This window comes from Syngnathus floridae, chromosome 10 (assembly GCF_059516105.1).
Source record: "Syngnathus floridae isolate MCC-2025c chromosome 10, RoL_Sflo_1.0, whole genome shotgun sequence".
NCBI lineage: Eukaryota > Metazoa > Chordata > Actinopteri > Syngnathiformes > Syngnathidae > Syngnathus > Syngnathus floridae.
The window spans coordinates 11,926,939-11,939,728 of record NC_142422.1 but is presented as its reverse complement, the minus strand read 5'-3'; the positions used below and the strand labels follow the sequence as shown (position 1 = coordinate 11,939,728).

At 47.5% G+C, this 12,790-nt stretch overlaps 2 protein-coding genes across 14 annotated transcripts in view; both read right to left on the bottom strand.

Moving 5' to 3' along the window:
* syngap1b (synaptic Ras GTPase activating protein 1b) overlaps positions 1–3,923 on the bottom strand; it is a 30,216-nt gene extending 26,293 nt beyond the window's left edge. For 3 of the 12 annotated variants that reach the window (XM_088386314.1, XM_088386318.1, XM_088386317.1), the window contains exon 1: positions 2,547–2,999. In XM_088386314.1, the coding sequence (XP_088242440.1) occupies positions 2,547–2,568 (22 nt within the window). In that variant the 5' untranslated portion in view covers positions 2,569–2,999. Of the gene's footprint in view, positions 1–2,546; positions 3,004–3,418; positions 3,495–3,683 lie in introns of those variants that run through there. The other 9 variants (XM_088386313.1, XM_088386320.1, XM_088386316.1 and 6 more) reach the window with 7 other exon arrangements.
* Positions 3,924–4,259: 336 nt separating this feature from the next.
* On the bottom strand, positions 4,260–11,244 carry phf1 (PHD finger protein 1). Of its 2 annotated transcripts, XM_088386327.1 has the most exons (15): positions 10,746–11,242; positions 10,347–10,425; positions 10,176–10,257; positions 9,613–9,699; positions 8,880–8,974; positions 8,603–8,751; positions 8,444–8,539; positions 7,981–8,049; positions 7,776–7,899; positions 7,483–7,550; positions 7,262–7,393; positions 6,742–6,820; positions 6,509–6,624; positions 6,326–6,394; positions 4,261–5,814 (listed from the first exon to the last, which is right to left on the bottom strand). In XM_088386327.1, the coding sequence occupies exons 2-15, from the start codon at positions 10,422–10,424 to the stop codon at positions 5,532–5,534; spliced, it is 1,527 nt and encodes a 508-aa protein (XP_088242453.1). In that variant the 5' UTR covers position 10,425; positions 10,746–11,242; the 3' UTR covers positions 4,261–5,531. The 2 variants fall into 2 exon arrangements, with proteins under 2 accessions (XP_088242452.1, XP_088242453.1); XM_088386326.1 differs by having other exon boundaries at positions 4,260–5,814; positions 10,176–10,425; positions 10,746–11,244.
* Between the last annotated feature and the right edge of the window lie 1,546 nt (positions 11,245–12,790).

The following is a 12,790-nucleotide window of genomic DNA, read 5'->3' as shown; positions in this document are numbered from 1 at the left end:
AATCTTTGGCCAAAAGCAAAGTTCCTCTTTTAGCTGCGAAGCGGCCGCCTCCGCCGCCGCCTCCGCCGCCTCCATCTCCTCCTCTGCTCGCTCTCAGGCTCCCACTCGCTTCCACTTACTCCCACAACTCTTTGCCACTTTAATTTCTCCCTCGTGCCCCGGCCTGGCCGGGCCAGCCAGCGTTTGGCGCTGCTTTGAGCTCATCTTGTCGTAAAAATGTCAAGCCGAGCGCTTGTCACGTGCGTGCAGTATTTCGTGGCGAGGCGAGCGAAACACAAAAACCAAAAGGCCAGGCCATTTGAACTGGAACTCTGATAAGTCGCTGCAACTCTTAGCTCTTCTTTCCGGGCGCATCTACGTCAGCAATGGAATGCTTGCTTCGGGTGACAAAAGTACTCGCATGTGTGAGGACACGTACTAAAAGATGCAACAACTCTGAAAACAAAACATGACAAGCGGTTCAGGGAATGACCCACCAACTGCCTGACTGACTTCATGGTCATCTAGAGCAGTGGTCCCCAACCACCGGGCCGCAGACCGATACCGGTCCATGGGTCACTTGGTACCGGGCCGCCAAGCCACACGGGGAAATCGACGATCAATTAATTCAGGTCAAGATGCTCGTCCCGGTCACGTGACATCTTTCCCCAGTCGAGCCCGCAAAGCTAGCAAAAATGAGTAAGAATTTATTTTGAAAAATATAAAAAAATTGGCGATTCTCTCCCATTTACATCCGTCTCGGTCACGTGACATGTCACCTCAACAAGCCTGTGAAGCAAGCAAAAATTAGCAAGAAACAGCGATGTTTGGAAAGATTCTTGGGAAAGGGAAAAAAGCCCAATGAGGAGATGGAAGAAGAAGAGGCTACGACTTCTAAGAAAAGGAAAGCTGCCTCTAAAATAACATTTCTGGAGTCCTACTTATCGCCACAAGTGACTCTGACACGCCAAGCCCACTCTGCATAATATGTGGCGACAGGCTAGCTAACGAGGCAATGAAGCCTTCAAAACTGCTTCGGCACATGGAGACCAAGCTTCCTGCATTAAAAGACAAACCTTAACCACTTCGGGTGTCATTGTCTCCGATTACGCCGAGATGGGACCGGCTCGTTCCTGAGAAACAAGCTTAGTGGTCCCACTAATTCAACGTAATGTTGAGTTTTATTTTGATGTCATTTATACTTGTTTTTATGCCAGTTGTATCATTTTATTTCATCATATTTATACATTTACTATAAATGTATTATTCATTTATATAAAGGCCGGTCCGCGAAAATATTTCTGACACGTAACCGGTCCGTGGCGCAAAAAAGGTTGGGGACCACTGATCTAGAGGAAAAGCCAAGTGATGTAAAAGTCATCAAAGTCACCACTTCAGCCAGTGACCAACACCAAGCGAAGGCCACTATCAAGCACAATTTGCTCGCTTGGCCGCGTACAACGGCTGCAAACAAGTGTAATTCCGTCACCAGTTCGACGGTCAGAAAATCCACACATTGTTTTCCAAAAAGCAGATTTTTGCAAGTGTCACATTTGGATCCAACACCAAGAACCTCAGTCCACTTTCACGGAGCACGACAGAAACGGTGAAAATTGATTCTTGATGATTTTCACAAGCTCTCTTTGCGGTTTAGTCGATTATCGTAAATGTCGACGATTCATCGAGTAAATGTTACACCTCTCTAAGTTTGCATTTTTTGGGGGCCAAGTTGTTTTCTTTTGCTGTTGACAGTAAACATTCAGTTGTACTTTGAAGAACCTCTTCCAGTTTGCACAGTTTGACTTTGGATGTAAAGGAGCTGACTCTGTACTTTAGCGTCTCGAGGACGCGTTGGCGTACTTTTGCCACCACTGATGCTATTGCTAAGCTCGGCGGTGGACTTGGAGCCACTTTGACCCTTCAACATTGACACGACGACATCTTTCGGATTGGAAATGTACACCTTCGCTTCAACATCATTTTTTGCCAACTACCGATTGCCCCGAGACTAAATGTGCAACACCGGAAATTGACATCTATCTGCAAATTCTTTGACGGCGGGATTAGCGTCAGGGTTGATCAGAATCAGATTGTGGGTTTTTTCTTCATTTTGTGCGCCTACGTTTGAGTAGGAGTAGCTACTTGGCGCTTGTAGGAACACGACGGAATGTCATCCAGGCAGGATGAGCGAGCGGACCCGGCGGCAGCCGCACACTTGTACGCATCATAGCCACAAATGCCGCATGGACCCACGCTGCGTGTTAGCGCGCGCGCGTACGCGTGACTGCACGCACCTGTCGGCTATGCTGGTGATTTCAAACGCATATGGATACCATGTCAGCCAGAGCCGAGGAACGGAGGAGGAGAAACGGAGGAGGAGGTGGTGGAGAGGAGGAGGTGGAGGGTGGGTGGGGGGGCAAGGGATGCAAAAGCAAGGGAAGCCAAGCAAGGGAAGGGAAGGGAAGAAAAGGGAAGGGAGGATGGGCAAAATACAGAAGGCAGAGGGTGACAACGTGAAGCTCCCTGTGCACAGCACTGAAAGAAGAATGTAAGAAAGCCAGCTGTACCTTGGATGGGAACATAGGACATGTTCCAACGGCATTGAACGGAGGTTGCGGCAGGTCTCGGCGTTACACGGAGCAAACACTCTACTAAAAAAGAAAAAAAAGAAAGAAGATGAATCTAAAAGAAAAAGGCAGGCGGCGTACTCCTTCCTATGGGAGCCGATGATGATGGTGAAGATGCCAATAGTCCGCCGTGATCACCATCGGCATCCTAAAAAGCATCATGGTGAGGAAAAGAAGAATCCACCACCGCCGCTTTCCGAAAGCGCGCGTGGCTCCCTCCCTGTGCATCCAAAAAGAGACGACAGGATGCATAAACGTGTGCGTGCGCGTGCGTGCGTGTGTAAGCGAGGGAGGGGGACACGAGTGGGTGAGAGTGAGCTAGAACCAGAGCGAGCCAACTGCCGCTACTGTGGAGCCTACTTGGGTTCCAGGCAGGGAACGCCCAGCTTCAATATGATTGGGTGCTGCATCTGGGCGGGAAAGAGAGCCAACGTACAGCATCCACATCACCGTGCGCCACCTTGAAATCAATCACCTTATGATGTAAAATTTATCACGTTAGAACCTGCTACAAAATCAGTTTTTGTGGGGGGGGGGGGGGAGGAAGGCTTCTAAATAGCAACGACACAAACGTTGATTGTTTTGGAACCTTTGTGTTTTTCACAATTGCGGAACCGCTTAAAACTTTGGAAATAGGTGATCTTTAAATGCTTAGTTTTTTATCATCGTCCCAGGAAATTGTGTTTATATGCTCGGAATTTAAAAATGAATGGACATCATCGTTGTGTCAAGTCATTCTCATCCGCATATCCACTTTTATACAAGTTAAAAGCAATAAAATAAAATGTACCAAAAACTAAAGGATGACCTACCTGGAGAAAGCAGCCAATCATATAGCAGCGCGTGCCTTGCAGCCACTCATTACAGCGGGGGCGTGTCTTGGCAAATCTGCAATGGATTCCGGAGAAACGCAGCCAACAGCGCATGCGCGTAGATTAAGTTTTTCCGAAAATAACCAACAAACTCTAGATAATCTTCGTATTGTCCACTTTAGGGGTGTCTAGTTATTTCGCTTGCTGTTTAATTTTGGACCGGCGGCTAAAAGCAAGCTAAGCTGATGAGAAAGAAAGAGGCGACCTGTTTAAAGGCTCCAATTAGCGCCTCCAATTGGGCCGCCGCACCAGAAAAACGGTCCGATTCTATCATGCTCGGAGGAGCCATCCTCCAAGACACTTTCTTTTCCTTCTTCTGCGGTTGATCAACAAACTCAAAAGCATTTTTCTGTCTGCGGGCCTTTCAAAGACACAAATCACGTCTTGTCTCCTTTGAGTGTCTGACTGACGACCGGAACTTCCATTTCGGAAGCGCATCCGGGGAAACCAAAGAGCCAAAATGGCGTCTTTCGATTAAGGAGTGTTGCCTTCTATGAACATGGGAAAGTGCGCCTTCAACAGACAAGACTAGCACAAAACAACTTCAACGGCGCCTGTAATTTCTTCAAACCGTCTATATGTATTTATATATGTAACGTGGTTTCAAAAATAACAGACGTTTTGTGTCTTTTTTCAACAGACATTATTCCAAAGAAAGCTCTATGGATGAGTATTTGGCTTCTCGGAGGGAGAAATGCAGCATCGTGCTTTGGTTGAAGTGTTGTCGCCGCCCAGTGGTCAATAGTAGAAACAGCCCCTTTCACAATTTAGACTTCACTTCAAATAAATACGCAACTTTTATCTCCAGAACATGTGCGTCTTTATTCCCTCCTTCCTTGTTTTGAGAGAACCAGCTAAAACGAGCACTTGACCGTACAAACATAGCATTAAAAAACACACAAAACACATTCCACACCATGGCAGGCCCTTCTCCGTCCCGAATGCAAAATAATGTGGCTGCCCAATTAGAATCATTTCATAGACTGACATCTGATTAGCAATGGCCAACATGTCTAAAATATTAGTTAAGCAAGCTACAATCGCTTGGTGACATAATCCAATGAGAGAACTGTGCCAGATGACTTGGGGTATTTTTTAGCATTGGGGGGGTCCTCGATTTATGAAGTTTGTTGGAGATTCGAAACTCATTCGCTTTGCTGGACAGCAAATTATTACGTCACTTGTACTACAAATGATTGCAATAATTGATCATCTGTCGATACTTTGTGTGACATGCGTGTGTGTAAAGAGTGCTATTTTTAATCATTACATCAAAACCCATTACAAAAATGTTTTTTCCATGGTGGTGGTGGTGGTGGTGGAGGGATGGGGGGATCTGGAACGGACAACTTACATTTCCATTCATTTCAATGGGAAAAATTGATATGACAGAAGTGTGCTATCTCACGAGTTTTATGAGACACAAGCTGTCAATCGGTCCTTTTTTGTTCTGAATTACGTGAGTTCTGTTAGCTTAATGCTAACACCGAATGGAAAATGTCATAGATGGGCTAAGGACTAGCATCTGCGCGGTAGTTTTATAAACCTTTGGGCACCGCATATTTGTGGCGCAATACACGCAGACAGATCAAAGTAATATGCACAGGCATATATTGGTTATCTTTTGCAAAGAACGACTAATATTTCGGAGTCTCCATTTGAGCCAAAATGTGTCAAAACCAGTTGAATTCCATTTACAGTCTATGAAACAATGCCATTCTGACATGTCTTTTATCAGGCATAATATCAGAGTGCTATTTTTCTGGTTCAAAAAGACACAACAACTTTTTATGTTGTGTTTTGGGGGTATGGCTGGCACCCGATTAAAGGCTGAAAAATGTTTTGAGACGGGTGTGTTTTGTGTTCCCAGCCAACTCAACTCATAGCTCAAGGCACCACTATCCAAGACGGAACCAACCAGCTTTTGAAGTCTCTGTGAAAGCGGAGCGCCCTGGCTGGGCCGTGGCTCCCCCAAAAGGCAACCGGTCAAAAGTTCTAATCGCAGCGGCCCACACAAGCGCACCCTGTGTTTTGCCTCCTCTTCTCTCGGGGATCAGTACAAGCCCACGTTGTCCCACTCCACCAGGTACTGCACCTTCCCATCGGGCGTGACGCGTCTGGCCAGGATTCTGACCGCCTCGCCTCCGCCCCAGCTCCTGGGGAGCCGCCCGTCGTGCGCCCCGTCCGGGCTTCCGGCCCCACCCGGCAGGGGGCAAGGCGGAGAGTCGCACAGCAGGAGGTCTTCCGCTTGCTTGTGTCCCGGCTGGTGCAGGCGGTCACTGGAATTGAGCGGGTACGTAAAGCAGGGCGGGGCTACTCGGCGGCAGTCCTCCGTGCTGGTCGCACCAATCGAAGGAGGAGAGGAAATACAATTTAGTTGTTCGTCCGCAACCGGTCCACTGTCAAGCTCATCCACAACGATTCGCATCCCCTATTTACTTCAACGAGTATATTTCAAACCCTCAGCCTGTCAACAGCAATTTCTGTAAGTCATCCGTGAAAGCCGATCAACATTTACAAAACTCGGCTTGGACTTTGGAAAGCTATCGGCCACTGATGCCAAACCAGGAAACTGGAAAGAGTCATTGCCTGTTTATTTACAGCGCTAACTGACTAACATGCAACTGAAGCCGAATCTGTCAGAAAACCACCCAAACGGCGATTGTTTGCAATCATCTTCTTTTGACTGAACCCAAAGACAATCAGTTTGCATTGCCGAAAATGCAAAACATTTCTTGTCGAGAAGCTGAATTTGATGTGGGCGCAAATGCGGCTTGCTTTGATTGCGAATGCGTTGCGGACGAATGAAAGAATTGCCAAGTAGACCGCTTCTTGAAGAGCAACAACCTGTTGGAGTGATGCAGACCTCTGGCGAGCGCCGTGTGGTAGAGGGCGTACATCCGCTTGGGAGGAGAACTGCGCAAGAAAAAGTAGGCACCACTTTGTGAGCCTCTGAAAAATCCTTTGCGCAATTTTTTAGCCGCTCCAATTCAAAGCAAAGAAAACAAAATGGCAGCCGGCACGTGTCACCTCAGATGTAGTTCCTCCTGGGACTTTGTGGGCGCATACAGGCCGTCTCCTCCCGCGTAGCCGTGGCAAAATGGCAGCGGCTCCACTGCGTTGGACGGAACGGGCGGCGGACAAGCCTGGACGCCGGAGACAAAGCAAGACAGCGCCACGTGGTCGGCATCATCATTTGCTACCGATCGCGGCGAGCCAAACCGGCGGCGCCTGACCGATTGACAGCTCGTTCGGACACTGACCTGCGTCTCGGTGATGCGCCGCTTTGATTTACGTGATTCGGGTGCAGGCGGCCTCCTCTGACACGGTAGCGACGGCGGGCTGAAACGCAAACAATAAGGATGCAGATGAGAAATCTGAAAATTCTCAACAAATATGAGTCCACTTTCAGGATTTGATGGTTCTTATGACTCGTCACAGCACACAAACTTTTCCAAAAATGGATGTAGATGTCGCCCTGTAGCCACAAAAGTAAAACATCCAAGTCGTGGCAGTGCAAGAGAAAAAAAAGAGAGCGGAATGGAAGTGGGGGGCCAGTGCACCCTCTGGTGGACAAATTGAGCAACGCTCGCTTATTTATCTATCTATCTATCTATCTATCTATCTATCTATCTATCTATCTATCTATCTATCTATCTATCTATCTATCTATCTATCTATCTATCTATTTTTTATTTATTTATATATTCATTCATTTATTTTTTGCTGGCTTAGTTGGATTGAACGATTGCTGTCAGTTTTGTGAGCAAAGAAGACGCTGACCTTCTGCGATGGGAAATGTTGATGGGCGGCTCAGTGATGAGGGGCGACGAATCGGACAACAGCGGCGGCGGCGCTCGAACCTGAAGCCCAAAAAGACACTTCTTCTTCTTGATTTCTTTTCCAGAGACAAACCTGTGTGGGAAAATATTTGATGTATGACACAATAGAATGAAATAAGCCGACAAAGGCATTTGAAGGCACGGAATTTGTGGCTATCTCACCTGTCCTTTTGGGAGTTGAGTGCGTTGAGGAGATTGTGACATCGCTCTTGCCTTGGCGTGTCAGAGAGCTACGCAAAAAAAAAGTCAACACTTAAGACAGGGTAAAAAAAAAAAAAAAACGATCTGCTTTCTCTTTTTAAGCTTCTGTCAACTCTAGAATGCTTTGAATTCGACGTTAATGACAGCTAATGGGCTTCGAGCCCGCGTTGCAAAACCCAAAATAAAAAAACTAAATGCCAGCAGCATTTCGTCCGATTTCATCATGGTGCTTTTAAGCAGAGGATTCGCAGTACCTCGCCCAGGAGCAACGAGTCCCAGTTCTCGTTGGTGAAGGACAAGATTTCATGGTCAAAATCAAAGTACTTCCTCTTGCAGCACAGGGACAGGTGGTAGAGCACCAAGTGGGCCAAGTCTACCCTGCATTGGGAAGGAAGAAAGAGAAAGAAGGTGAGCTGCTTTGCACACCACATGCGTGGCTATCAAATGTTCTGCCATCACCAGGTCATGGGGAGTCTTTTGACTGTTTCAGGTCCTTTATTACACACTGAGCACTGGAACTGATAAAACCTGAAACAAATACAAAGAAAACAGTCAAAACAATTGCAAAAAAAAAAGTGCAAAGAGGAAACCCTCCAAGCATGATATTGGAATGGAACTGATGTCAATCCACTTCCGCTTTGGAGCCAGGTTTGCGTTCTCGCAACCCAGGTGTCGGCAAAATAATTCAATAAAAGCATTGTTGGGTGCTCAAGCCGCTGCTGTTTTTCTGCCATTTCAAAAAATCATGCGACTGACTGACGCCGGATCTCGGTTGACATGGCAACAACATTGCCGAGCAGCAGCCCTTCTATGGGCTGAAAGTCACGCGGCAGAGTGCAAATGAAACACGCCCCTCTGTAGCGTTATTGTGATATGGTGTTAGCGCTGTTGCTAGCTTAATGTCACGTGGGAAGGGACTTACCTGTCGCCGTAGAGGATAGGCTTGCTTAGACACTGCGTGCAGGCCTCGTGGAACCACTGGCCGCAGCTTCCGCACTGAAGCATCTTCAGGTTCCACCTATACAAGAAACAAACTTTAGTTCCTTACGTGCGTCAGAATTTGCCGTACGGCCTCACTCACTCTCCGGGTCCGGCGCAGTAGCAGTAACACTGCTGCTGATTGGACAGGTGCTGCGCGTCCCAGTCCAAAGACGTCAGCTGATACGGCAGCCGCAGCTTCATGGAGTGCATCAGGCGAGCGAAGCGGCCACGTTTAATGGCACCCCCTCTCTGGGGAGGGCGGGATTTCAGGACGGGGTGTTAGTGGCCGGACGCTCAGTCATACCAGAACTATCCACAGTGAGAGTTAGCAAATAGCAAGGGCCGACCGCCACGATAATATGGTTTCTATTTGCGACCTTGGTTGCCACGGCAAAGACGCACTGGCGACAGATCCAGGATTCGTCGTCGGCTTCGGGCTCGATGCTGGGCGTGTGGCACTCGGCGTGATAACCTGCGGGAGGGAGGGAGGGAGGTGAGAGGGAGGCCTTTGACATTTTGCCCAAGGGCACAGCCCCTGTTGCGCCGCCACGCATCCCTTTACTACTCCATTTGCGTCCTGGCAGAGGCAGCTCTTTTGAGCTCAACGCGCACACACGTATGCACGCACGCACACACACACATACACACAAACACACACACACGAGCAGCCATGATTGTCTGAAGGAAAAAAAGCTTGTTTCCTGCCTTTATTTTGATCATTGGGGGAGTTTGGACCTCATTCTTGCCATTTTGGTTATTTCCATCTTTGCCACATTCAAGATGGCGTCTGATTTATTTGGGCTGTCTATGCTTTTCAACGCAGGCATTTTTCTTGAAAGGAGTCATGCAAAGCATGCTGGGTATTGGGCCAAGCACCGCCATCAATCACACGTCAATCAAGATTCCGACTCGGCACCTCGTATCTTTTTCCGCTAATGCCTTTTCCCCCAAAATATGTCATTGGCTTGCCTTCCAGTCGCTACGACGTTTCTGCAAGGGACGCGCATAGATCATTTATGACGGCGCCTTGTTTATTTTCCTTTCCGAGTCAGATCGTCAAGGTCGGTGTGGGAGCAAGACGACGGTGCGTGATGAGGTGCACCTCCTTACCGTGGCGACATTTCAGACAATTTACGAGGGGTTCTTTAAGAGGCGGGGCCTCGCAGATACAGCAAACGTCTTCCTCGCCGGCTGCGACTGCATGAGAAGAAAAGGAAAATAAGGGCTACAACAATTTGTTCGTCAACAATTTATCTTCCATCAAAAGCGCAAATTAAAGCTCTGGCTTGGGCACATTTTCTTTTGACGAATATGTTGGGGATGTACCCCCCCCCCCAGTCAAAGGGCAACATTGTGATGAATGAAGGAAATAAATCGATTTTTTTACATCCATCTCAGTGCGCCCTCTGCTGGTGACTACAAATGAACAAATGAGGTCAAAGTGGCCTCAGGCTCATATTGCAAACGTCACACACAGTTCACTGGTTTTCCGAGTAAGAGCTCGTGACGTTGACGCCGATTTCAGTCGACAGGTTCAAAACAAGATGGCAGCCCCTGAGACGGACAACATGCGATGCCAGCCGTTCGTCAAAATACCGTTTTTGGCTGAGTGGGGCCGCGCACAACATATTCTTGCAAATGTGATTTTGGACTGACAGAAGAGTTTTCCTCACAGGAGTGGATGTCTTTTCTCAGGACCCAGAACTCGGAGTTGTCCTCAAACCTGACCAGGCAGCATTGCTTGACGGTGTCTACCTGAGATGGGTCGGTCAGTCGGGGGAGGGGGGATTGACACAAAGCGTCAGGCTTCAAATAGGCAAAAGGGTACGCAAGAACGCACTTACCCGCTTGACGTTGCCCAGGTAGAGGAGCCCGTCGCTCCATCTGGCCAGCACGTCGTCGCCCTCGCTCACTCCCCCCATCCTAAGCCCACCGACACACACACACTCACAGATGTGCAAATGGAAAATGGGATTTATGCGCTCCACACTTGGATGAGGGAAGGATATGGCCGGGAGGAAGAAGAGGAAGAGGAGGTGTTTACACCCCCCCCATTTTGGATACGTCGTCAGTGAGGTTAAACGCCTCTTCTCCCTCCCTTTACCTTTTTCAGTTTTTTTTTTTTTTTTAGGTGAGCAAGAAGACGAGCGCACACGTGAGCGAACGAAACAAGCGATGATGCCAAAGTGGCTCATGATGACCGCCGCTGCCGTCCACTTTCAGCAGCAGCAAAACTTGCCTACCTTCTGTCAAGTCCAACTCCTTCCTTCCTATTTCCTTCCGTCCGTCCTTCCTTCCTTCCCGTCGGGGTCACGCCGATTCGCGGCCAGGCTACGTGTGCATCATCATCTTCATCATCATCAGCAGCAGCTTCTTCTTCACCGCTGGCTGCCTGTGCATGCGTGCAAGTGTCAGTCAAGAGGAAGAAGAGCAACTAGGAAGCCAGCATGCCTCCTCCGCCGCCTTGCTTTCTGCCCCTCTCCTTTTTGTTTCTTTTTTATTTCGTTTTCTTTTTTGCCTCAGCGTTACCGATCGCCTTCGCTGTTTTATTCTGAGCAAGCAACCGCCAGCGTATATCAAGCCGCCAGAGACGCCATCTTCCTCCTCCTCCCCCTCCTCTCTCTCGCTGTCTCTCACCGAACGACTTGTTGTGACGCAGACATAAAACACGGAGATAGAGAGGGAGGCAGATACAGATAGAAGGGGGAGGCTGCTCGGTGACGGGTGGACAGACCCCCCCAAATTGGGGCATGATGATGATCATGATAATAATGGTGGCGCATGGCAAGATTTCGGGATGGGCGGGGCGGGGGGTGGGGGTCGGCGGCAGCGTGCAAACCTCTAAACGGTCAATTAGGCAGCCAATTAGGGAGTCTTGAAACACCTCGTTAATTGCCGGGGCTGCCTGCAAAGTTGGGCTGCAGGGAGGGATGCCCCCGGAAAATGATATCATTATTTGTCTCCTGTGGTTGGATAACACACCTGTATAGCATTTGACCCAAAACTCCATGGTGCGACCTTATAGATTGTTCTCAGCACATTCGATATCAATTATACCCCCAATAGATGTTTTTACCCACAGTGGTGTGAAACATCCAAATGACATTTTCAACTTTTTTTTACTGAACAATTGATTAAGGAGGATTAACGCATTTCAGGACATAAAAAATGTCTGGTGGGCTATTAGTACATTTTGAAAAGATCATTTTGAGGTGTGTTGTGGAAGTGGATGAATTTCACTTCACTCTTTGAAAATCCTGACGAGTGTAGCTTTTGTTCATATTTGAATCCATATCGGTGAAAAGTAGTGGCAGGTGGGCTGCTTGCCTAAATCACGTTTTGGTGGCGTGCCGTGAGATTTGAGATTTTCTTCGTATTGGCAAACGGGCAGCATAGTGGAAAGTGGCGTTTCAAAATGGCCCCCGGCTGCCAGCACCTTCTCTCGCGGTGGTCTTTTTCCTGCAAATCAAAATGTGTCCACCAGGAGGAGTGCATGCTACGTGAAGAAAATGCTCATTTCAAGTTGATTGATAGACTAAAAAAAAGCTTTTTTAAACACTGACTAATCGTTTTTATTTTTATTTTTAACTTAATCACTCACATGATGATGACAATTCGATGACTAAAGTGATCACCTTCGAATCGTTGGTACCAATTTAAAGAGAAATTCCATTTGAGAAGACACAATTTCTTGTCATTTTACTGTCAGCTTTGTTTTGGTTTACCTCAGAATACCTAGAGAAAATTTCAGTTTTACCTTTCCAAATTGACTCTCTCCACACACACACACACACACACACACACACACGCACGCATACACACACGCGCACACACACGCACACGTACACGAACTGTTGCCGTAACTATTACAATATACGCGTCCACTTCGAATGGAAAGACAGTGGTTAACATTTTTTTGCACATATTACGTTACTGTGAAGCATTTTTAACTTTGCACTAATCTAAATATCTGCAGTTATTATTACAATCCCTAACCAAGAGCGTTTAAAAAAACGATACACATTTTTTGTGAGAGTTACCATAATAGCTAAAAAAAAACATTACAAAATATCTCACTTCCTCAAATGGAAAAGCAAATTTTAAAAGCAGAGATTTTACGTAAATTATTAGATTACATCTTTTAATTTCTCCTTTTGACTAGTCTATTAAAATACACTTTGGTGGTTATAACACTGCATTGCCGAGTGTGATTGACTCCGTTTTATGATCGTTACGGCAATGGCTGTTGCGCCTGTACACCGCGCCTCCATCAGGCCACCGACGGTAC

Coding starts and splice junctions, on each gene's coding strand:
- phf1 (XM_088386326.1), bottom strand. CDS start 10,386: ATGGAGCGACGGGCTCCTCTACCTGGGCAACGTCAAGCGGGTAAGTGC. Junction 7,551..7,775: donor ACTCGTTGCTCCTGGGCGAG/GTACTGCGAATC, acceptor TTTTTTGCGTAG/CTCTCTGACACGCCAAGGCA. Junction 6,395..6,508: donor CAGGAGGAACTACATCTGAG/GTGACACGTGCC, acceptor TTTCTTGCGCAG/TTCTCCTCCCAAGCGGATGT.